Source organism: Triturus cristatus, chromosome 2_2, assembly GCF_964204655.1.
Source record: "Triturus cristatus chromosome 2_2, aTriCri1.1, whole genome shotgun sequence".
Lineage (NCBI taxonomy): Eukaryota > Metazoa > Chordata > Amphibia > Caudata > Salamandridae > Triturus > Triturus cristatus.
This window is the reverse complement of record NC_140582.1, coordinates 924,406,630-924,431,838: the sequence shown is the minus strand read 5'-3', so window position 1 is coordinate 924,431,838 and position 25,209 is coordinate 924,406,630. Positions and strand designations below refer to the sequence as shown.

The following is a 25,209-nucleotide window of genomic DNA, read 5'->3' as shown; positions in this document are numbered from 1 at the left end:
TTAAGTTATTTTAATTTATAATGCGCACAAATCCAGTCAGAAGGGGTATCTCGGCGCAAACCTTGCATTTGTTGCCCGTGCCCATTCTCAAGACTGTAAATAATATTTAATACATGGCATCTTGTGGTATCAAGAAACATGGGTTACAGGTCTCCGTCAAATTCAAATGTATTTTCACTGTTGGCCTTTTGTGAGCAAAATCAAAATATACATAGACACATGAAGGTAATACAGCAGAAGCAAAAAGCGTGTGAAAAAAAATAATTAAAAAACGAACATTTGTACCTAATCAAGAAATCACTAGGGACAAAAGTGAAAAAACAATTCGAGCCTTATTTTCTTGTTCCTATGCGTTTGTTGTTTTGGACTTTTGTCTAATGCTGCTTGAATGAGCCACTAGTCCTTTATCGACTTCTTCCCCGTTTCATCAAAGAGACTTTGAGGCATTTGTACAAGGAAATGACGGAGCGCGGAGACCCGGCAAATTTTTTCAGCTTTACACTCCGCCACAAAATGCAGGGATGCGCCGTATTTACAACAATACGATGCACCCCTGTGTTTTCCCTAGTGCTGGCGCTAAAAATAGCTGCCTGGCATCAATGCAGACACCATTGTACCATAGTGCAAGCAGCACACATAGAAAAAGGAAACATTTGGTGAAAAATATTTATACTTGTTGCTCCAATCTAACTTCTGCTTCTCAGTAGTGTTAGTTTTTGGCGCTGCCTCACATTTACACGTCCTAGTAAATCTGGGGCAGCGTCAAAAAGCAATGGGTGTTGCAGTGGAACGCCCACAGCACCACCCATTCAATGCCCCTTTCATGCAGATACCTGCGAGAAAGGGTACCATATTTACAAAACGGTGTTAAGCCACAAAAAGTGGCTTAACACCACTTCGAAAATATGGTGCAGGGCACTGCTCCACCAGAACGATAAGAAAAAAGTGATGTTCCGGTGGCGCAATCCCCTTGTAAATATGTCCCAACATTCTTCGAAATGTGAATCCTATTTTTCCAGTAGAACATCGTGTATGTTGTTTGTCTATTTCCTGCTTTTTGGATCAGGGTCCGTAGGGTCTTTTTATGATTGAGTTGAATGTTTTTGCTGTAAAAAACTACCTCAGTGTTATTTTAGTGAGTTTAATTTAGCATAATCCATCAACTTCTTCTTTAATGCCAAAATGTTGCTGTGTTCTCATAAAAACAATCTCCTCTGTGCAAAGATAGTGGCACAATGAGACACTTTCTCCACCCTTGTGTGTATTTTGGGCCAAATGGTGCTCTTTTTGGATCCAAGGGCAATTTCTTAGTGCATGAGCCTTTATACTGCAAATTGCTTTTGGAGAAGCGCCATTACATTTAGTTTAAACAACATCAAGACTTGCTGATAGTGAGAAGAGCTATTAAAGATTTACCAAAAAAAGAAGCAAATTACACACAGAGGTACCATGATGATCCTAGACAATATCATTATATTGTAAAGCACATATATGCGGACGCTCTCAATTGCCCTTCCAGTGTGTTGCAGAAATAAAAATGAAAAGGTTCCAAGGTCAGTATCCAATAAGGCCTTTTCATATATCAGAGCCCAAAGTACATCCGGGAGGGTCGGATCCATGCCAAATTTGCAGTATACCAATAGCAGACAAATTTGCATATGTAGAACCCAAATGACATCCAATTCAATGCCGTTTTCACCTATTTTACACTTAAATGAATACATGAGCTTAGAACTCGCTTAAAACCAAAAGCCTGTTACATTTCTGAGCAATTTAAAAAGTGCAATCACACAAAACAAATGAAATGTACTATAGTTTGTAGGCCTCCTTTATGAGGCCCCTACGCTGCCGTTGCGTCACTTTTTGTGGCGCTGCGGCGGCTTAAAAAATGCACCACACTGCACCATATTTACAAAGTGATGCATCTAGGCAGATGTGTCACTTTGTAAACCCCTGCACTACATTATACCTGAGAAAGGCATAATGTATGCAGTGTGGGCTTCCCAAAGCAGAAAAGCCTTGTAGAAATGGCGCAGTGAGTTTTGGACACTGCTAGGCAAGATGGCGGCTGTGTGAGGTTCTGCGATTCACCACCCATCTATGGCTCCAAGGATCACCCGAGGAAACATCAGTTAAATATGCATTCGATGGCCATTTACAATCCATTATACTGTTTGAGACGACTGCTCGGAAGGACGAGAAAACTCGCTCACCTGCTGATCCGGACTGCTTTGGGGATTCTGCTCGGCATTGGTGGTGGCGGCCGCCAGCTCCGAAGGGTCAACATGCCACCAAAGCCTTCCAAGCCTCTCCGGGACCGTGGGGAGGTTGGCGCTGTGGGTAATGGAGCAAGCACTGCGGGGACCCAGCACGGCCCCCGGCAACTCAGAAAGCGCCGAGCGGGAAGAAAGGAGGAGACGCTACTCCCGCAGCGGCAACAGGAAGCGTGGAGGCGGCTTCAGGAAAACTGAAAGTAAGGGATCACCGTCCAGGAGAGGAGGCGGTCTCTGCCCCCGGCAGACAGCAAGTGATTCCGTGGATGTTTTCCGGCGGGGGAAAGAGAGGGTGTAGTAGAAAGGTGAAGCAGACATGGAGGTCGATGAAGCTAATAGTGAAGCCACAGCAGTGCCGGTTACAGGCGGAGATGACCTTCCACCCCCGGGTACTGAAAGTATGGGACTGGGGCCTTTACCATTTATATGTTTAGGCCAGGAGGAACTCCTGCGAGTGGAATCAGAGTGCCCTGATGCTAACATTTTGTTGGGGAAACTTGTTAATAAGGAACAGGAGCAGGCCACTAATGAAAGCTTAACTGTCAATCCCAGGCTCACTCTCAAACACAGTACATGATCGCAGAGACCCCCAAAGGAGGCCATACATTTTTTTCTCTTAACAAACAACTCTGAGCCATCTAATGCTAGCAGAAATGAAGTATCCATGCTGGAGGATTCAGAGCAAGTCTTAGACAGTTCACTATATAACCCCAGCACGCAAAAGCGCCTTTCCACTCAGACACGGCGGAATAGAAAAAAAGGAGAAAAAAAACGCAGGATGCAAGACAAACTGATTCCCATCAAAACCAATCTGGACAATTAAAATGGGATTATACTACTATGCATTTTGGAATTGATGATGGATTGGCACCCGATGACAGCGCTCAAGGGGAAAATAATATACTTTCTTTAACTAAGGCTACAACTGAGGCGCCTCCTTCGATGGATCTCATTCCACTCTTTAGCAGATCCAATCTGACGCTCGACAGGAGCATAAGAGGACTCATCATGCAACAAAGATGATATATGGGGCCATTCGTAAAATAAACAAAACCTGCACAGAAATTGCTGAAAGAACAACGGTGTTGGAAGAGCGAGTGGTGTCTTTAGAGACCGGAGCTGAGAGTATTGCCCAACAAGTTACATCAAATGAATCCAGGATGACGGATGTCATGTGGAAGCTTGAAGATTTTGAAAATCGCCAGAGGCGTAACAATCTAAGGCTATTGGGTATTCCGGAAAAAGCGGGAGGGAATGACATTAGAGGGTTTGTGCTGCGATTACTGAAGGGCGACTTCCCCAAGCTTGCACACTGGAATTGGGATACAGAAGTACAGCGAGTGCATCGTTTCCTTCTCATGTTGAAACAAGCATTTACAATGCAACGGTCTCGGCATTGTTAAAGTTAGAGCTATTGGCATTGCTCATGACAATGCCGTTTCTTTAAATGTTTTAAAAACAAAAACATAAACAAAAATAATGTCATGAGCAATGCCAATAGCTCTAACTTTACCAATGCCGAGACCATTGCATTGTAAATGCTTGTTGTGATATATACTTGAGTGATCAATTGGGCTGTGCTGCTTTGAATCCCTTGACTGCTTCTGGAGAGTTTAGCATGGTGTGCCGCCGGACAGGTAAATTTGCTGCTTCTGTCATCGCATCCAGATAAATAATACAACAAGTAACATTACACGCACAACAAGTCAGTTGTTAGGCGCAAAAGCTAAATAAGCAACAACTTTGCCTTGGTAGATAACATTAAAAAAAGCTTCAGTTCTGAAACAGTGAGACTGTGATAGAGCTATAACGAGTCTCTTTGAAGTTACATTAAACGCAGCAAAGGGTGGTACTGCTGCAGAGTTGTTGTATTTTTCCCACCCCGAGGATGAGGGCAAAAAAGGAGAGTTCGATAGTGACTCCTCTCATCACCTGCTTTTTAGCACCGGCAGGACCCGGCCCACTTAAAGCCCTTACTGTCCCTTTAATGGCGCTGATTCTCAGAGGTGTATTTCCGGCGTTGCTGTCCTTGGAGCACAGTGCGGTTACTGTCCCTTTAAATACTCTGCGGCTGTGTTGCGCAGTTCCTGTGCTTTTCTTATGATAAAGATTCTATCCAGCGCCTATTTTTTTTAATATGCCGAAATGGACGCGTATGCAGTGCGATTTTGTCGCACTGCATGGATTTAATCCTCCCTGCTCGTTTTACTATTTAATGATCGTTTGGCAGCAGCAGCACTATGAATAGCTTTGACGTTCAGGGAGGGAGTATTTTTTTCTCTCATTTCGCTCCTGTCTGCATCTAACAGTCTCCCTCCTATGGCTCTTAGTTACAGTGCAGCAGCCAACCACCGGCGGCGCCTCCTGCAGCCAATCACCGAGACCGGGGAGCACCGTCCGTGTTCAGCTCCCGAGTCCCGTGTTAACTCTCTGGTGACATAAATTACGCGCGTCTCCAAGCCTGGATAACTTTCATCGGACCAGCTGGAAGTGAAATTCGAAGGAGGTGCAAAGTGCAGGTCCCACGCGCCATCTGGAACCAGAACTCATTGACGGTTCTGTGGACGGAGCTGGGAGTGCTTTCTTTGACGCAGTTCCGGACTAACTACAGATGTATCATGTTGGGGACTTTTGAGCTCTGTCTCAGAGAACCAGTCTGGTGCCACTGGTGCCCCGCGGCGTAACCGTACTGTTGCGCTCAAAATTCTGCTCTAGTATACCATTTCAGCACTTACAAGCGAAGTCGATCAGTCCACGGTTAATTCAGGGAGATGGCGTGGGGTCTAGAGAGTTAGAACGCTACCAGACAGACAATACACGTCCAGCCAGTGACAAGGCCTGGCTTTGCCCACCACCGTAGTTACCAATGCAAGCGACATCTGGAAGTCTGGGGGTGAGGCTGTTACGAGTTGTACAATGAGAGCCCATTTCGAAATGAAAAAAAACAAGGCAGAGCAAAAGGCACACCACCGCCTTTTTCCGAGGCAGAGCAGAAATGCCTCGGAGAAAGGCAGCGTCCTTTTCGGATTCGGGGGCGTGTTTTGCTGTTGTCTCCTCCTTGAGACTTCTTGCAAAAAACACGCCCCCCGATCCGAAAAGGACGGGGCCTGTTTGGAATGACTGACCTCTTCTCCAATGGCTGGCCAGCATTCAAGAGGCCAGCCAATGGAGAACAGGGGAGAAGAGGGGCGGGTTCAAGCCCCTCTTCTCCAAGTCATTAAATCTCCGACTTCCGGTTCTGCCTTTCGGCAGACCAGTAGTCCTCGACCTAAAAAAGGAAGGGGCACAATGATGTGAATGATAAACCCCGTGCTATATTCATTTTTTTGGGCAACTTTCTTTTACAACAAGCAATTTTTGATAAGGTGCGCCCTGAAGCAAGACGCTCAGCTGAGGGTTATTCCTTTTTCGTCAGGCCGGACTTCTGCCACACTACTGTGGAAAGAAGGTGGAGGCTACGTCAGCTTATCACTCCCTTCCAGAAGATCGGCTGCGAGGTGTATCTGCTAAGCCCTGCGCGCCTCAAGGTCATACACCAGGGAAATATAAGGGTTTTTTCTTCTGAGATACAAGCACAAGAATTTCTACGTGAAATATCAGGAGTCTCAAATCAGAAAGATCCTGAAGGCTGATGTACTCTGACAATAATCATACTTACTGTGAGAAGTTGGCCTGGCATATGCTGGTCACTAGTTATAGTGGCCACCTTGCTCCAGTCCAATTCGACTCCTATGGTAGATAGGTTTAAGACAACCTTTTAAAGGAAGCTATCCTAGTGGTAGCTGTGGAGAGCAGCCTTCAGGCTAAGTCTCAGAGGAATGTAAAGCAGCTTGGTTTACCTTATAATCTCTTGAATTACCAAATGAAAGGACACCACACAGGTATATCTATCAAATATATATGGATTTATTTCTAGACACACTCTACTAATCTCTTTATGAGATTAGAAGTCAGGAACATATGCAAATAGCAACGTTTCACAATAAGTTAAGCACAAATATGGCTGGGGCCCTAGGGGCGTACAAGACCATATACTAAAAAAGAGGTTTAGGAAAGTCGACTTGCAAGGGGACAAGGCCTAGGACCTGTAGAATCTGGGTCTTCACTAATCCACCCAAGGCAGGTAAGTAAAGGACCCATGGGAGGCGCGTGCAGTGTGAGAGCACAGCCGCGGGTTCCCTATTGATTTCAATGGAGCAAGTCGCGGTTGGATTTTTAAAGTTTAAGGGTACTTCTAGGAGGTCTACAAGCAAGTCACTTACAAGGTAAGTAGTTCGAGGGCCAACACCCACAGGAGCACCAGAGTGCACGAGTTACCTCACCCAGGGAAGCCAGGTGCATAGGTGTCTTTTGGTGTCGGGTCGCGTCGTCATTTTCTATGGAAGCCGACGAAGTTTTGCTGCTTGTGAAGACTGAAGAAGTGTTCAGTGGAATCCAAGGCTGGATTCACGATAAAGAAGACCTGAAAGCAGAAGGGACAGTGTTCACAGTCACTTGCCAGTGACTCGGGGCCAGGAAGATGGATGCCTACGGAAGTCGGGTGATCTCAGGTGATCAAGGGTGTTTTGACTCTTCAGCCACGAGGTCCAGGAGGCGTCGAGGATAACCAGGAGCTGGATTCGGAGTGTCCCACAAAGTCTGCAGCTTACTGAGGTGTCGGCAACCGGATTGGAGCCAACAAGCCTTGGCAAGTCTCATGCAAATTGATGAAAGTCAGCGGTGCAGACCAGCAAGGTCTGAGGGACTCACCCAGCGAGGGTAAGTGAGGGCAGGCCTGGGGCAACCAGGGGAGCCCTTTGGTTTGATGAGAAAGTCTTCAGGGGATCCACAAGCCAACGGGCAAGGGATCATGAAGAGGCCTTGTGAGGATTCACTTCACAGGAGCCCACGGTCACTCGGGACAAGGTAGGCCTCTGGTTTTCAAGAGACATTTTGATGGAGGCTTGGACCACACGTGGTCCAATGCACAAGTTCATAGAATGTCGTGAAGGGGTTGCACTCGACAATAGTGCACGGTACCCGGGTATTGCTGTTCCTCTTCACTCGTGGGGTCCACTCACCTCAGCTCTGCTGGGGACTCACAATGGCCGTCAAGAAGTCAGGAAATCCACTTCCAGGGCTGCAGAGACTTTGGACTCCAGCGGGAGCGAGAAAGTTTGCGACTGTTGATTCAAGTTTTTGGTGCCTGCCAAGCAGGGGTGTCACTCCTTGACTCCAAGGGAGATTCTTCTGTCTTCCAAAGGTAGTGGAACATCGAAGGACCAGGATTCTTCTAGTAAAGCATCGTCCAGGGATATCTAGTTTGCAATGGCAAGGGTTCCCTATCTTATACTAAAAGAAAGGGAGGGACTAGCTCTAGGACCACTCCTCTGGGAGGGTCAGGGGAGTGGGTGGTTACACCCACTTCCCTTTGTCCAGTTTCGTGCCAGAGCAGGGACAAGTAGCCCCTGAACCGGTTTGAGCTGGCATATGCACAGAAGAGCCTACTGCTCCCCCAGTGCAGGACTTCAAAGCACTCTAGGAGTGCACCCACCCAGCCCCAATACACTAAATCCTGTCTGGAAGGTGGTGACACCTCCCTGTGACAGGATACCTATTGCTGGGCCTCCTCCACTGCGAGTTTCAGTCAGCAGCAGGAGGGCAGCCCAGTGTCTGTGCTGGTGGCATCCATTTTGTGATGCCAGGGCTCTTTCAGATTTCTACCGTGTTTCCACAGTGGGTACATGTCGTCCCCTCTAGAAGGGTGGGATTATACTCCCACACCAATTACTGGTGTGGGGGTATGATTCCAAGTTGTTTGACACCAAACACAACATGTTTTGATGCAGTCATTCCAAAGTTAGCATTTACCGGGAGGTTATAATGCTCTTAAGAGTATATGGTTTAACCGCATCCACAAACAGCCACAGAGGATAGACTCTGCCAGCTGCAGAGGGGTCCTGCTCATGCAGAGGCACCCCCTCACATTGTAAACCATGCACCCTGCCCTCAGGATTGATAGGGCCTGCCTTAGGGTTGACTGATAGGTTTATATGTGTTTGTATGGTGAGATATAGGAACCTATACCTCAGTGAGGAGTGCTAACACTACCTCACCCAGGCTGCAGTAGCAGGCCTGTGGTGTCAGATTTAGTCTGCTTCCCAGGGGTGGCATAATACCTGCTTCAGCCCCTGGTAGGCCTGTGAAGTACCTATGCCCTTGGTACCTAAGGTACCATATACTAGGGGCTCATAAGGTACCACAGTATCCAATTACTAGTGCATCTAATATGCACTCCAAGTTGTTTAGAGAGAACAGAGAGACTGGGGCCCTGATTAGCAGGGACCCAGCCAGACTATAGTCAGAAACCAGTGTAAACATCAGAAAAAAAGTGGGGGCAACATAAGTGCAGATCCCACTCTCCTACACTTACTTTCTGTTGTTTATTTGGGGGAGTTTGATGGGTGGTGGTGGGAAGCAGTATCATGCAGGAGGTATCACAAGGGTCCTTGGAACTTTCTTGCCGAAAGGTGGGGTGGGAGGAGGGGGGCAAGCTTTTGGGTGGGTGGCTGGTTCAATGGGTAGAATTATATGGAATGGCATGGATATTATCCAGATTTTTAAGAAAGCTTTGGATTAAGACAAATGGGAACTCGACTTTGACAAATAGCAAGGGGTAAGCTCAGAATTGCATTTGTTAACATTTATAGTTGAAACAATCCTCATAAAAAGCACAGGGTCAATGAAGATATTCAGCATCTGAATGCGGACATAGTATGTCTGCAAGAGACACATATCGAAGCTGGGAGACAAAAGATGGCAGAATTAGCAGGTTTATCAGCTAGTTTCCTTCACAACCCAAGGTACACGCACAAAAAGGGTAGCTATGTTATGTTATGTTACTACCATTTATATAGCGCAACAACTAACACGGAGGGATGGCAGGGACTACACAGTGGGAAATAAGTATGTTTTTATGGCCTTCCTGAAAGCCAAATAGTTGGTATGGCTTCGAATGTGAGTGGGCAGTGAATTTCAAAGGAGGGCTGCCCTGCTGCGGAAGGAACTGCCTCCTGCCCACACTCTCTGGAACCTAGGGACCCTCACCAAGTGCTGGCCAAGTGAACGGAGCTGGTGTGTGGGAACATAGGGAATAACTAGGTTGGCCAGAATACTAGGGGTGTTGTATTTCAGGGCTTTAAAAGTAATGCAAAGGGCCTTAAATTCAATTCTCCTGGCCACCGGCAGCCAATGAAGCCGGTGGATTGTGGCTGACACCTGGCAGAACCTGCGCAAGCCAATCAGTGATCTGGCTGCTGCGTTCTGAACCCGTTGTAGCCGAGCAATCTCGGATTTATTTGCCCCTAAATACAAAGAACAGGCATAGTCCAATCTGGACATTATAGCTGCCTGAATGATAGTCTGGCTCGTCGGGGGGTCAAAAAACCCCAGTAGGGGTCTCAGCCCCCGTAAGAGCCCAAAGCAAGTCCCTGCCACCTTTTTGGTTTGGACTTGATAGCTGAGCGATGAGTCCAACTATCATAGCCCGCAGAAAAACCTTCAGCTTTTCACTGTCTAAAGCGGATCATTTGGGCAGATGGGATATTACTTTATGCAATGCGGACGATTACTCCTTAACGCTCTGTTCGGTCTACGGTTCTGTGTTTGATGACCCTGCCCTCTTCAATTGGTTAAATATGGAACTCGTTGGGTGGCCATTGCCTTTAATTATTTGTGGGGATGTTAATTTAAATTTGAGTGCTAACACTATTAAGCAGGGGCCTAATCTATATAGCGGTCATAAACCTAAAGTTTTTAAATCTTTGCAGAATTTATGTATGACTCATGGACGTATTGACGTTTGGGCCTCACAAGAACCCCATGATGCTGGCTTTACCTTTTCTTCAGCTCCACATCAGTCACATTCTAGGCTCGACTATTTCTTTGTGTCTCAGAGACTCTCGACAAACTGTCCAATTTCTAAATTTCCACGTGTCATGTCTGACCATAACCCGCTAGTCCTCGAGATACCACTTCAAGTTCCAAGGAGGGAGGTACCACGCTGGATTTTCGATAGAGCACTCCTTTATGATGAGGATTATATCGCATATATGAGAGCATGGATTCCGAGATTTATATCTGAGAACAGGGATAGTGCACGTTGGATATTGTGTGGGATGCTCTGAAAGCTGGGATAAGAGGGGAAACCTCAAGTTATGGCTGGCAGTCCCAGAAGCAGGGTAAATTGTACATGCAGGAACTCTATAGCAAGCTAATTGAGGCAGAGACGCAATCAGTAGATATTATTATGAGTGGGGGGATGTGGGGCAGGCACAAACACGGGCAGCATTAGCTAAATCAAAAATTTTAGAAGTCTCGACAAACAAAGCGGCAGGGAAATATGCAGCCTGGTGATCCAAAATGTACGAATGCAGCGAGAGAGTGGGACACTTGCTTGCAGTACGTACTAGACAACGGGCGACACAGGGGGGAATTCTCGCGAAGGATGATCCTCAAGTTGGGTTAGTTTTAGAGGCTTTTGATATACGGGCTGCCTTCCAGTGATTCTATCAACAGCTTTACACTGAAGAAACCACGGGAAGTGAGGAGGAAATTCAGGATCATCTAGCAGAACTCCCAGGGGGAAAACTAACTAGGAAAGAAAGAGAGGCGCTGGAGGTACCCATTACGGCCGACGAAGTTGCGGGTGTTATCAGCTCCCTGGCTAATGTGACGGCGGCTGGCACTAATTCTGTTCCAGGGGAATTCTATAAAAAACTTGCTCCCTTCCTACTAGAGTTAATGGTTGAGGTTTTTCTAGAAGCTGTGTCTGGTCGGGGGGCACCCGACTCTTGGGGCTCGGCCAACATTGTGGTCTTTCCCAAAAAAGGGAAATCGGTTAAGGAGCTGGGGCTTACTGACCTATACAGTTAATTAATAATGACGTAAAGGTCTATGCCAATATTCTGGCAAATCAGCTAGCGGCTGTGGTTAAGAAATTGGTTTCACCCACCCAACATGGGTTTGTTCCCGGAAGGAGCACTATTGATCATGTTCAAAGGGTGATTGCTCTCTTTGATGCTGCGGGGATTACGCGAGACCCTATCAGGCTAATCCTGCTAAACGCGGAAAAAGCCTTTGATAGGGTCTCCTGGCCATTCCTGTGGGCAACTCTTGAGAGTAGAGGGATAGGTACAGGCTTCATTAAGGCTATTTCAATAATGTATAGTAACCTGGTGGCCAGAGTAGCTATTATGGGGGAATTGTCAGGCCCTGTGTCAATTAGTAGAGGGACTCGTCAGGGGTGCTCTTGCTCACCCCTATTATTTGCCTCGTACATTGACCTTTTCGTCAGGAAAATTGTTGATAATAAACAGATTTTAGCAATACATAGCAATGGGGGGGAGCACTAAGATCCTGGCGTATGCAGACGACCTGGCTATTATGACCCCTGACCCACTCCGCGCATTCGTTGAAGTTGAAATTGAAAAGAGAGGCACAGTTTTTTGGACATATTTTGGGATATCAACTAAATTCCAACAAAACCCTGGTCGTTGTTGGCAAGGGACTTCAGATTAATGACCCAAGGGTCGTACGGAAGGCAACATACCTTGGGGTTAAAATAACGGCGGACGTGTCTAAAATCGTTGAAACAAATTTAGATCCATTACTCCAAAAATTTAAAGCAGATTTTGACCGTATAGATAATCTCAAGTTAACATTGGTTGGGAGATGTAATGTTATAAAGATGGTATTTCTACCGAAAATGTTGTACTTCTTTAGGGCAATTCCGTTGGCTATCAGCAACACTTGGTTTAAAACTATGAGTCAGTTGTTCACTAAATTTCTTTGGGCCAATTGTCGCCCTCGGAGGGCGCTAAAAATGTTAACGCTAACTAGAGATAGAGGCGGCTGGGTGGTCCTCAACCTTCAGCTATTCCACTGGGCTGCTATATTAACTAAAATAGGAAGTATAATTAGGGCTGAACTGGATCAAGTACAGAACGCCTCAATTTATGATTTATTACTGGGGTGAAATGCCAGGGGCTGTCTTCCGCACTATACGAATTTTAATTATTACAAAAGGGTGAAGTTTAAGATGCTGATGTGTGCTTTTAAAATCTGGACTTCAGTTCGAACAAGGCTTGGTTTGGGTCTCATTAATGCTTATACCCCATTGTATGGCAACAAGTCGTTCCCTAGCATCTTTAATGACGGATATATGAAAAACTGTCAGAAGAAGGGTGTTAGGATGGTTGGGGATGTCATAGATGAGACAGGTGGGATTTTCTTTGACATGATTAAGGAAACCTTTGGGGTCGACAACAGACAATTTTTTAATATCTCCAGATAAGAGATTTCTTAGCGAGAAAACGGGGAGGTAGTAGTGGCTTTGCCCGGGTGACGCTGGTGGAGATTTTGCTTAAAGGGGCAGGTACACTTGGAGGGATCTGTAAAACATTGAATGAGACGATGATGGATGATTTATCCAAACAGTGTGACTGCTGGCATGAGTGGCTATTGATTGGAGTGTGGGAATTGGAAGATTCACTTTATATGGCCCAAACCTCATGTATTGCTGCCAACCTCCAGCTGCAACGTTTTAAAACCTTGTTTAATCTTTATATAACACCGTAGAAGATTTCCAAATGGGGAGGAGTTGCGGGATCAACATTTCCACGCTCCGGCTATCCAGCAGCAGACATCATTCATATGTTCGCTTCCTGCCCCGAGTTGGGCATAATTAAAAGGGAGATTGGTACTATTTTAAAATCCCATCTGGAGCAGCGAATAGAGTTGACACCCCAGCTGATTGTACTGGGAGTGAGTAGCCCTCAGCTACCGGCTCGGGTTCAGACCTTTCTCCTTATTGTAATGATAGTATTTAGACACTGTTTAGCCACTCGTTGGCTCGATTCTGTTCCACCTATGGGTCAACAGTGGCTAGGGAGATTTCTGGCAGTGTACAGGCTGGAGACTGCAGTATATGCAAGAAAGGGGCAGAGAGCAAGAGCAGGTCCCTTTGATTAGATGGTCTGATGATAGTCGCGATGGAGGCAATGGGTGACACATTTTTTGAGCCCGTGCTTTAGTGTGTTTGTCTCTACTGTTAAGTGTAATACTTGCAATGATCCTGTTTGTTGATACTTTTTTGGGGGGACATTGTTTTTCTTATGTTTTTTTTTCTTTCCTATGCCAGTGGAAGAACTGATCTTTTTTCTGTTCTTTTACCTTCATTTGCTGCAGTTTTCTCATTATAGACAAGGCCCAGCTTCGGGGTTGGGGAGGGGGGGCAATTTTTCAGATGACGGCGTTATCCATTTGTACTTCTATGTTTGCTGTATTGTTTTTGGTTAAAAATTTCAATACAGAATAAAAAAATAAAAAATGGCGCAGTGAAATCCATAAGATTTTACTGTGCCACTTCTACAGCGTCAGTGTGTCAAATCCTTACACCTGCTTGAATCGGGCATAAGGGATGACGCAGTGGCTTACGCATGGGGCTTGCCCCATGTGAAATGACACATTGCTGGAGTTGCGTCTGTTTTCAAACACATTCTAACAATATGCCATTTATGCGCCTACAGATACATCAGGATTACTGACGTGTCTGTAAATCCTTGCGACATGGAACACCGTACTGTAAATACGGCGCATCCATGGTGTCACAGGGAGGGCGCACTGAAAAGTGTTGCATCGCTGTTTTCCCCCAGCTATGCGACACTTTTCATAAATAAGGACCTGTGTGTTAAAAAAGAAATATGGCGCACAAAACAACTAGCTTTTTGAAAAGTGCACACCGCACAATTTCACTACTCGGTGACATCATGCTAAAAGCAAAAATTGAGACATATACTGTGTGTTGTTCCCTTTTACGTGCTCTTTGATCAACAGACCCCATAGTAATATAGCTATCAAGTTTAGATTAAATGGTTTCCTTAGATACGGAGCCACTGGAATTATGCGGTGGGGTGGACCAATTATGCAGCAGCGCTGACTAAATTATATAACAAGAAAAGGCAAATTATGCAGCATAACATGCTATATTTATATAATTACTAAATTATTTTTTGTCATTTTTTGTACGTTACCACTGTCTGCTTCAACCTATTAGCTCCAGTTCACACCAAAATACTGCAGTAGGCAGCAGAAAGTTGACCAATTTACCTTTGGGAAGGACCTTCCAATGCGGAGCAACACGTGTTGCCACATTCATAGTAACTTTTGATCTGTATGAGCAAGAAAAAAAGATGTTTCTGTTATAATCTGCAGAAAATACAGCATGTGATGGATTATGTGGCAAATGCAGCAAATCCATAAATATGCGGAAAATGCCGCAGCCTCAAAATCACATAATTCCAGTGGCCCTGCTTAGGTGAAATGAGTTTGCCACTTTTATCTCCTGCCACCCCAGGCAAATGTCTTGGTATCCCAAATATGACCAGCCCTGCCTCTCACTATTAAATGGAGAGCTGCCTTGCAGGTCACTGCCTTTCTCAGAGCTTTACCATTTATGTTCATACATAGAATTGGCTGCTGTTTACCTCCACTAATTGTTTGTTTTTCTTTTTCACGGCTCAAGGCTGACAACCCGGATGTGGAATTATATGGCGCCATTGCTGCTCAGGTAAGGGCCAGCATCCTGAACTCAGTCCTTAGTCATACAGCTCCCCACCTTACTTTCACTCTATCCTCTCACTGCCATTGGCACCTCTTAGCTGCAGAGACAAACGTTTTGCAACTGTATGTGGGGTGGCAGAGGGGGCTGCACTTCTAGTCACACAGGGCACTTCCAGGGTTAGTAGCTGAAAGGAGCTGCATACAGTTTGGAAGGAAGAGCTGTCCAGCTCTGAGGGGTGATGTCATTGAAGGGGGTGGATGGGGTCGGGCTGTCACACAAGCAGCTGTGCGGGGTTGGGATGTCTTCATGGAATCTGTGCTCCAGGGGTACATGCTAGAATTCTCTATCTGCACCCCTAGTGGTAGTGATATGTTAATCCTGGCCAGGGCTGTCAGTTATTTCCAATTGCATTATTGGAAGTGTTAGTCCTCTCCTAGTCACAACTCACAAACAGGAAGGGGCAGAAATGCTCTATTACTTACCGGTAATCTTCATTACTCCGGGTCCCGTTGTCCTCGTCCCATTCATTACTATGTGGAGATAACCATCTCCCGACAGAAAAAAAGATCAGAAAAATGCTGGAACACTAACCCCGCCCCTCCCACCGGGAGTACATAAGGGGTACTTACCCAGCATTCCGCCTGAACAACCAAGCCCACAACAAGAAGGCCGGCCGGACGGGAGGGAGGGCGGGTCGTATGAATGGGACGAGGACAACGGGACCCGGAGTAATGAAGATTACCGGTAAGTAATAGAGCATTACCCCCAGGTCCCTTATGTCCTCGTCCCATTCATTACTATGTGGAGAATACCAAAGCAGAAAAGCCGGCCTGCCCAAACAAAACAGAAGCCAACCCAGGAAACCACACCAAGGCAGCAACCGCAGGAAGCAAAAGGCAGAACTGGCGAAACCCCAGGCAGAGCCCCCGACAAGAGGGAGCCCCGCCAATCCTGGACGCACCCAACAAAACAAAGGGACAACAACCAGACAACCAGACCGCCAACCACAGAGGCCAACCAGCCCACAGCAGGAACACCCCACAGCCAACCAGAGAAGGGGAAAGCACGGACACACAAGCCAGCCGAGGCAAGAAGAAAACAACAGCGAGGAGGCTACCCAAAGAGAAAGGCCAAGATCCAACAGGCCAGCAAGCCAGATCCTGGCAACACGATCCAAACACAGGCATAGAGAACCCATTCCAGCCGAACCAAGGCCCCGGAAAGAAAAGAAACACCCAGGGAACAAGAGGGTCAGAGAAATGCGAAGCCCCAACCAAAAACAACCAAAGCAGGCCCCAGAAAAAAGGGCCGAGAAGCCCACCAAGGGCAGGACCAACCACAAGAGAAGAGAAGCAAACAACCCAACCCCAGAGAGACCAGAGGACAAACCCCCGGAGCCCCACAAAAGAGCAGCAGGCCCCCAGAGAAAAAAGATCAGCAGCAGCCAATAGACCACCAGCACCCAGTCTGGAAGGCGAGAAAAAGCCCACAGACAGGGAAAGAGGGAAACCAAGGCACCGGAGAAGGAAGAACAAACCCCGGAAGCCAACCCACCAGGCCCCGAGAGACCAGGAAACAAGGCACCAAGGGAACCAGCACCTCTAGGAAGCCCGAGCAGCAAGAACCAACAAGGCAACCAACCAGGACAAAGAGACCCGGAAAAAGAAGGAGGAAAAGGGAACAGGAGGAACCACATGAACCCCAGATCACAGCTCCAGCAAAAAAAAAACAACCACAAACCGGAGGAAACCGGAGCAGGAAGCAACAGCCCGAAGAAGGCACACCCCGAACACCAGAGAAGGAGTGCAACCGGACGGCCAAACAACCCAGAGAACCTAAGCCCAAGCAAGGTAACCCCAAGGGAGCCAACACCAACAACAGGCAAGCCCAACCAGAGACAGGCCAGGGAGCGACGACCCCAAACAGCCCAAGCAGAAGGCAGGGGCAAAGACACAGAGGCCAGCAAGACCAAGGGCCAACAAACCGCAGAGGCCCCGAAGGAGCGGGACAGGCCCAAACACCACAGCACGGAACCCCAACCCACCAGGGGAGAGGAAACACAAAAACAACCCGACCAGAGAAGCAACAGAAGCCAGGGAGGATCGCACAGGCAAACCAAACCCCACAGCCCGGCACAACCCAAGGCAGGGCATGCGCAGGGGAGGAACCTCCAGGGCACAAAACGGCAACCGAGGACACAGCCGGGAGGCCAAAGCCAAAGCCAAGCAACCCGTACGACCAGAAGGACCCGAAATCCCAACCCAAAACTGGGGGAAGGCCAAAGAAAGGAAGGCCCCAGCAGAGCACAGGCCAGGACCAAGAGGCCACAACGGCAGGAACACACCACACCAGAAAGGACCGGAACCCGACAGCAGAGGGACCAGCCACCCTACAGGCAGAAAAGACACCAGCAAAGAAGTGCCAGGCCACCCAAAGAACCTCCCACACAGCCCCAACAGGCAGGCCAGGACCACAGCAAGAGCGCAACCAGACAACCTCGAGCAGGCCGTACCAAACAGAAACCAGCAGACAGCCAAGTACAGGAGCCAACAGGGAGGAAGGCCGAAGGCAACACCCAACCAAAAGCAGGCACCGCCGAAGGCCAAGCATAAGCAACCGCAAGCCTGCAGACCAGGAGCGACCAGAACATGGCCCCTGGAAAAACATTAGTACAGGCAAAAGCTGAGGCACAACTCCGGCAAAAGAACCCCCAGAAAGGGCAGGGACAACACCCTCCCCCACAGCGAACCAAGCCGGAGAAGAACACCGCAGGCCAGAAGAGACCCAGCGGAGGCTAACAGTACTCGGGGGATCCACCCAGGCAGCAAACATCAACCACCCAGCAGCAGCCCGGACACCAGAAGAGACCAGAAGAAGCAAGGGGAAATGCTGAAGGAAGGAGCACAGCCAACAGCCAAGAGGCCAAACACAAGACACCCCAGGGGAAGACAAAATCCCCCGAGGCACCAAAGCAGAGGAGGAGCCCTGAACACCACTCAGTAGCTAGGAACAGAGAGGACCGACCAGGGCAACCTGAAGCACACCCGCAAGGGAGACAGACCCCGAAAGCAGGCCAGACCAGTACCACAGCGCCCGCCAAGAACCAGCAGCCCGGGAAAGCAGAAAAGAGCAACCAACCTCAGCCAGAAACCCAAGCGGGCGACCCCACCCAGGAGAGAAGCCATCCCCAGGGAGGAAAGGCCACAGGAAAAAAAAACGGAGGCCAGGACCGCAACAACCAGGCCCAGAACACAGCCAAGTAGCACCAGCACCAAGCCCGAATGACAGGGCTGGCAGACAACCAGGGCAAAATGCAGCCCAAACAAGCGTGCCAGGAAGAACCACGCAGAAGCGCAGGCAAAGGCAACAGGGAAAGGGACCACGAGGGGCAGAACAGCAGCAGGATGACAGATACAAAAACCTGGCACCGAAGCCACAGGCACAACCTCCAGGATAAGCAATTCACATGTGCAGAGCACCATCCCAGAGACACAGGGAAATCCAAGTCCCGCAAACTCGGAGAGGAGGCCGGGACACTACCAGGAACAAGGCCCCCACCCCAACAGACAGCCCAAGGTAGCCACAAAGGCAACGTAGAACACAGGACCCGAGTAGAGCCCAACAAACATGCCCCAGCCCTGTCCGGATGAGCCAGCCAAACGGGAGAAAAAGGCAGCAGCCCAAGGAACAGGATGTCAAAGACACTGCCAGTCTACGGCAGCAACGACGGACTCCCCGCCACAAATGCAGGAGAAGCAAAGCATGCAACATAAAAAAGCCACGGAGAGCAGTATGCATCCAGGGAGACCGAGCGACGGCCAGCAAAACAAACCGGTCAACCTGGGGACCAAGAGCAGAAAGCGAACCCCTCCAGGCCAGAACCCATGGCAGACACGAAGCACAAAACCGTGTGTCATGGAGCAAAGACGTGAGTGCAGGTCGCCAGGCCGCACCCACGTGTGCCACAAGAGAACTCACACACATCAGGGAGCACACAAAAACAGTGCACACCATACAGCAAAAGCATGCCACAAACATGGGAGACCAAGTGACGTGCCAAGAATCACACGATCCCGAAGCAAGAGCACTGCCCGGGACAACAAACACGGGACACCAGGCCCCAAATCCGGCAGCACCACGAAGTACAACACCAAACGGAGTCCACGGAAACACAGCGCCACTCAAGCTGTACAGGAGGCAGCAAACAGCCTTGGAGTAGCCGCATCGCGCAGCATATGTGACACAGGCCCTCACAATAAGGGCGACAACATACCAACCCCAGAAAGGGAACAGGAGCAAAAAAGCCATGCTTATCATGAAATGAGGGGAAGCAAGGACCAGTGAAAAGTAGACCCCGTGGCCAGAGGCTCCCCCGGACCGTGAGCGGCAACGATCCTGCGGCTCAGGGAGTGGATGCGTGGCGGGAAGAAGCCGCGGAGGAAGAGCCCCGCACCCACTGTCCGCAGCAACAGGTAGCAGGAGGAGAATATCGCAACCGCAGGGCTGAGCGGAAGATACGGGAGAACGCCACTATGGAACCTGCAAAGCACAACAGAGCCCTGGACGAAACATGCACTTCCTCGTAACGAACCAAAGGCGTCAAGCTGTAACTGGGAACACAGCAGAGCGAGATAACAAAACACCGCTACATGGGACTTACCCGGAGTGGGGGCCGAAACACCAACAGGAACAAGGCCCCCACTCCAACATCCGGCTCCGGAAATCCACTGGACATGTAAGCGCAGCGCGTCTTCCACCAGGCCAGGCTACAGAAAGACACGCTCAGCGACCCAGAAGCAACCGGGAGGTGGCGCACCTGCCGCAAAGGGCCGGTAACAATCAGGATTTCCAGCCAGGCACAGTCTGCCACCCAGCAAGCCCGGCAGGCCGGGAGGCAGACCAACACAAAATCCCCCCCGCTCGCGAAGCCAGGCAGCTGGGCGGGGGGAGGAGAGAAGAAGCGCACGCCACCCCAGCCCAGCAGGAGCAGGAGCAGCACCAGCATCCAAGACCATTCTGTCGACAGACAGAAAAAAAATAACAGGCGGAATGCTGGGTAAGTACCCCTTATGTACTCCCGGTGGGAGGGGCGGGGTTGGTGTTCCAGCATTCTTCTGATCTTTTTTTCTGTCCGGAGATGGTTATCTCCACATAGTAATGAATGGGACGAGGACATAAGGGACCTGGGGGTAATTCAATTGGTGCGATCTCTGAAGTCAGAGTGCTCTCCAATACACAGATTGAATGACAGGAAAGACTTCTAGGGGCCCGGAAAGGCTGTGTCTGATGGTCAGAGCCTTCCGGGCTGCATTGTAATTGGACGCTCAGTTTACTTTCTGAGCGCAGCATTACAATGCTGCCGATCGGAAACTAAACCAGCCGCTCATTCCGGATGGCTTCTGACGGGCTCAAGGAGGTCAGTCGGGACCGCCGACCAGAGGTAGGTTGGTCCCAGGACCGAGAAAGCAAAACCCGCTGTCTATACTAAATTGATTTACAGTATGCCCACAGATGGGTCAAATTTATAAGAAGGAACACTAGGCCAAGACAGACTAGAGAAGAAGATATAACAGGTCAAGATTTATTTCAGTTGGAATAATCAAGGTGATAGTACTTGCATAAAAAATCTAAACAATATATATCAGGCAATACAATTTTTACACCTGAACAAAAGATCCCACACAAAAAACACACATAGACGACTCAATCAAGCATCATACTCATAAGTAAGACAAGACAAACATATATGCTTCAATAATACATATTAATTTCCGATTGGATTTAAAATTAACATCCACAATATACAAATTGGACAAAAAGCAAACTCGTGTATTCCCAGTTCATAGGGACATGTAGAATCTTCTGGTGGGCATGAGAAGGTAAGAGCCAACGTACGTTTCAGTGTTCGCCCATACAGGGCTACACCTTCTTCAGGGCAACGATGATAAAAGGCGTGTGGGACGAAACAGGCGAAACCTATCGTAGAATCATAAGACATAAGACATACATCAAAGTGTAAAAAGTTTTTTTTAAAGAAAACAGTCGATTCACAAAATATTTATATAATAGTGTCACCTCCAGAGTTCTCATAAAAAAGGGAGGGTCACAGGGATGTTAGAAAATGGTATTCATAGTACGAGTCAAGGAGGCCCAGTTGAGAATGGGATGATATGTAGGATACATAGAACCAGCCTCATGCACAGCTTGAGGTAGATAGAACCGTAGTGCACCCAAGAGATAAAAAGAAGAACAAATAACATAAGAGATGTCAATTAAGAGAATAACCCATCACCCTGAGCGTGAGGAGAATAAATTCAAGACGGAGCAATCATATTGCGGCCAATCGCCCAAAGGAGTAAAGACAAGATTAATAGGAAAAAGATAATACACACAAGATGAATGAACATGCAAAGAAACTAAAAAACATTAGAAAACAATACCTTTCAATACAGGATGCTGTTAGAGGTAAATTCTTCTAAATAATATCGAAGAGACCAAACTTATACATCTAATGAATAGGGACATCAGTTCTATAACAAAAGAAGGAAGGAACAAAGGAAGGAAACTTCCGGGGGTAGATGGATAATCTGGGAAAAGAAGAGGGGAAAGGAAGAGAAGAAAAAAGAAGAAGGGGCAAAGAGAGAGGAGTAAGAAGGGAAGAGGAGCGGTCATGGGATTGCAAAAATATATACATATTAAGAGGCGGCTTACCCAAAGAAGGGTCCGATAGGTAACGATCATAGGAAACAACCGGTGTAGGGCTGCTCGCATGAGATTTTTTAGAGCGTCGGGGGTAGTTAACCCTTCGTATAAACGGGATATGAATCAATAAATGAGGGGGGGAGGGCCAAGAACATAAACAGGGCCATTCCTATCTAGACATAAATAGAAATAATAAGCAAGATCAAATAGCAGAATACTGATGCAAGTGCTACTGAGTGTCAAGGTCGCCACCTTAAAGGAAACGCTTACCAAGGAAAGGGGGCCCACCATTGGGCGAGAGCCGTACGTTTAAATAATCCACAGACTAATATTCACAGTCATGGCTGAAAAGGATGAAGGTCCAGCCGTCTAGTGCAGGATCTAAAGAGGAATAAGGTAATGGTCCATTTCAAGAGGTAGGCAGAAGACAGCAAGGGGAGGCCAATACACCAAATTCATTTTAGGGAGGAAAGAGGTGGACACTCTTCCTAGTGCAGCGTCAACAACAACTCAAGTTCAGAGGCTAAGCAACGGGATCAATAAGAGAGGGCAGCGTTTAACGATAATAAACAAACGCAGGGGCAAAAAATATACATTAGAGAGATTAATGAGTTACAAACGCCCAATCAAGCGTCCAAACATAAGATACAGGTGCAGGGGATAGTGGACAAAATACGCGAAGGAAGCAGGGGTATCTTACCGTACAATGATAACAGGAGTCAGGTGAACGGGTAACAACGAAGTTGGCAATAAACATCTGAGTTCACTAACCCAGGGTGTTAAGGAAGTTGGGACCAATCGCGGGACCGAGAATAGAGAATCTCGCGGGACTACGCGAGATAGCGAAACAAGCAACGGACTCAGGATACGCAGCAACGAGAATTATCTGCATTGGCGGCCATGTTGGAACAGGGTATGATTAAAAGGAATCTAGGTATAATGTTCAACATTCTTATGGACGCATACGATTTCAGCGTATTCAGAGGGGCAAAGAAACCAATAAACCAATATAAATTAAATAAATCCTAAAAGGGGAGTAGACAGGTGGAGAATAACCCGGACGTGGCTATCCAATAGTTCGCCCAGAGAAACGAATAATATAAGACGAGATAGCAAAAGCCAAATCTCTCACCGGGAGCAGTAATTCGGACAGGGAAAGAAACAGGAAAGGGAATTAATCCAAAGGGGGGAATATGAATTGAATGCGTGGAACCAGAAGTTTCCTAGACCAAAGTTCGAAAAGGAAAGGCTATTAAAAAAGTGGTAAATAAAAAGGAATAAAGAAAAGGTGCGGAGTCCGCCAGTTCATAGGAATGGAAGGGCATCAACAACTTGGGAGAGATACATCAAGAGACTAGGGCGACTAAAAAAGGTGTTCATAATTCAAAGGAATTATTTCAAAAAGCGGGAATATGGATTAAATACAAGGAACCAGATGTTTCCCAGCCCAGTATTCAAGGAAGGTCCATCAAGAGACCAGGGCAACTAGAAGACGTGTTCATAATCCATACAAACGGATCTCATATGATGGCATTTTCCCAAGGGCAAATCTCATTAAGGCCCTAGGCAACAGAGTCCAAATAAAAGATCCAGAAGACTTCCCTCTTCTTTCTGAGGCCCATGGGGTCCTTGCCCACAGGGGTGTGTATTTTTTCCAGAATGATCCATTTAAGGTCATGTTCTGAGTGAGCTAGATCGGTCCAATGAGAGACCAGGGGGGTCCCTGATTTCTTTAGGCGAATATTGGATTTGTGTTCACCCATCCTGAGGCGACATTCCCTACCAGTCTCACCGACATAGGTCAGGTCGCATGGGCAGAAAATCGCGTACACGACATTAGAGGTTCGACAGTTAGTCATTTCCTTCAGACTGATGGTTCGTTTATTGATGTTAATATTTTGTCTGACCAAGGCATTGGGACATGCTTGACAGGACCCACATCGGTGGTTGCCTGTGATGGGAGATAGACCAGTAATGGACAATTGGCGGAGGGGCGAAGGGAGTTCTGATATCTTGCCACGGACGAGGTGGTTCCTGAGATTTTTGTTCCTTCTGAACGCAAAAAGGGGTTTAGGCAATCGGTCATTATCATCCATGTTTAGGAGATACCAAAAGGAATTGATGGTTTGGCGAATTTTGTGGTTGATATTCGAATGCCGAGTAACACAAACCAACCGGTCCATAGATTTCTCTTGCTTAAGTTGGAACATGGATTCACGGTTATAATACCTGGCTCTTTTAAAAGAATTCTTCACCAGTTTGGGGGGATAGCCCCTGTTCAGAAGTTTAGTTTTCAGGATGTCAGCCTGGTGGAGAAAGTCCTTCATCTCAGTACAATTTCTTCGCAATCAAAGGAATTGGCTGAAGGGGATGCCCTCCCTTTGGCAGCGGGGATGGTAGCTGTCAAATTGGAGCAACGTGTTCCTAGCGGTGGGTTTGATGTATAAGGAGACAAATAGGTGGTTATCTTTGTGCTCAACCCACACGTCAAGGAATTCAATCCTGCTATTCCTGGAGTGGACAGTAAATTTGATATTTTGATCTGCAAGGTTGATCCATTGGACAAATTCGTCCAGGGACGCCTGGTCGCCCTTCCAGATGAAAAAAATATCATCTATGAAGCGGGACCAGGCAGAGACATTTTCGAAAAAGGGGGCCATGTCATTATAGATGTTAATTCTTTCAAACTTCCCCATATATAGGCATGCGACGCTGGGGGCACAGGCGGCCCCCATACTGATTCCCTAGGTTTGTTGGTAATAATTCAAAATAATTCTCACCAAGGATGATTTTCAAACATTGGAGAATAAAGGGAGCATTGGTGATCTCTGGTTCCGAACTCAATATGTCCTGAATAACCGATAGGGCTCCTTCTTGGGGGATGTTAGTGTATAAAGACTCGACGTCCATAGTAACAAGGAGTTCCCTGTCACTATGGTAGTCAAGGTTTTCAATCTTGGCGATAAAATGGCCAGTATCCTTGACATATGAATCAAGATTGGCAACCAACGGTTTGAGAAAATGATCGACATACTTGGAGAGTGGCTCCGTGGCCGCCCCAATGGTGGAGACAATGGGTCTCAGGGGGGGATCAGACACGTTTTTGTGGGTCTTGGGCACCCCATAGATAATGGGTAATCACGTGTGGAGGGGGGTAAGGAACTCGGCTTCCTTGGTACATAGGTGTCCCTCATCCACAGCATTACGTACCAAGTTCAAAATGCGGTGTTTCAGTGCAGGTTCAGGGTTCATACTGATACGCTTGTAATGTTTGTCTACCGATAACAGATTGTTCATTTTATCGATGTATATGGGGGTGTCAAAAATAACGATCCCTCCCCGGCTGGACCTGAGATGTTCTCTACCTTCATCCTTTTCAGCCATGACTGTGAATAATAGTCTGTGGATTATTTAAACGTACGGCTCTCGCCCAATTGTGGGCCCCCTTGGTAAGCGTTTCCTTTAAGGTGGCGACCTTGACACTCAGTAGCAATTGCATCAGTATTCTGCTATTTGATCTTGCTTATTATTTCTATTTATGTCTAGATAGGAATGGCCCTGTTTATGTTCTTGGCCCTCCCCCCCTCATTTATTGATTCATATCCCGTTTATACGCAGGGTTATCTACCCCCG

At 47.5% G+C, this 25,209-nt stretch overlaps 1 protein-coding gene across 7 annotated transcripts in view; it reads left to right on the top strand.

Moving 5' to 3' along the window:
* Window positions 1-25,209, top strand: part of LOC146862954 (uncharacterized) — a 376,918-nt gene that overhangs the window by 243,023 nt on the left and 108,686 nt on the right. For all 7 annotated transcript variants that reach the window (XM_085642327.1, XM_085642326.1, XM_085642324.1 and 4 more), the window contains one exon: window positions 14,836-14,880. In XM_085642327.1, the coding sequence (XP_085498453.1) occupies window positions 14,836-14,880 (45 nt within the window). The remainder of the gene's footprint in view (window positions 1-14,835; window positions 14,881-25,209) is intronic.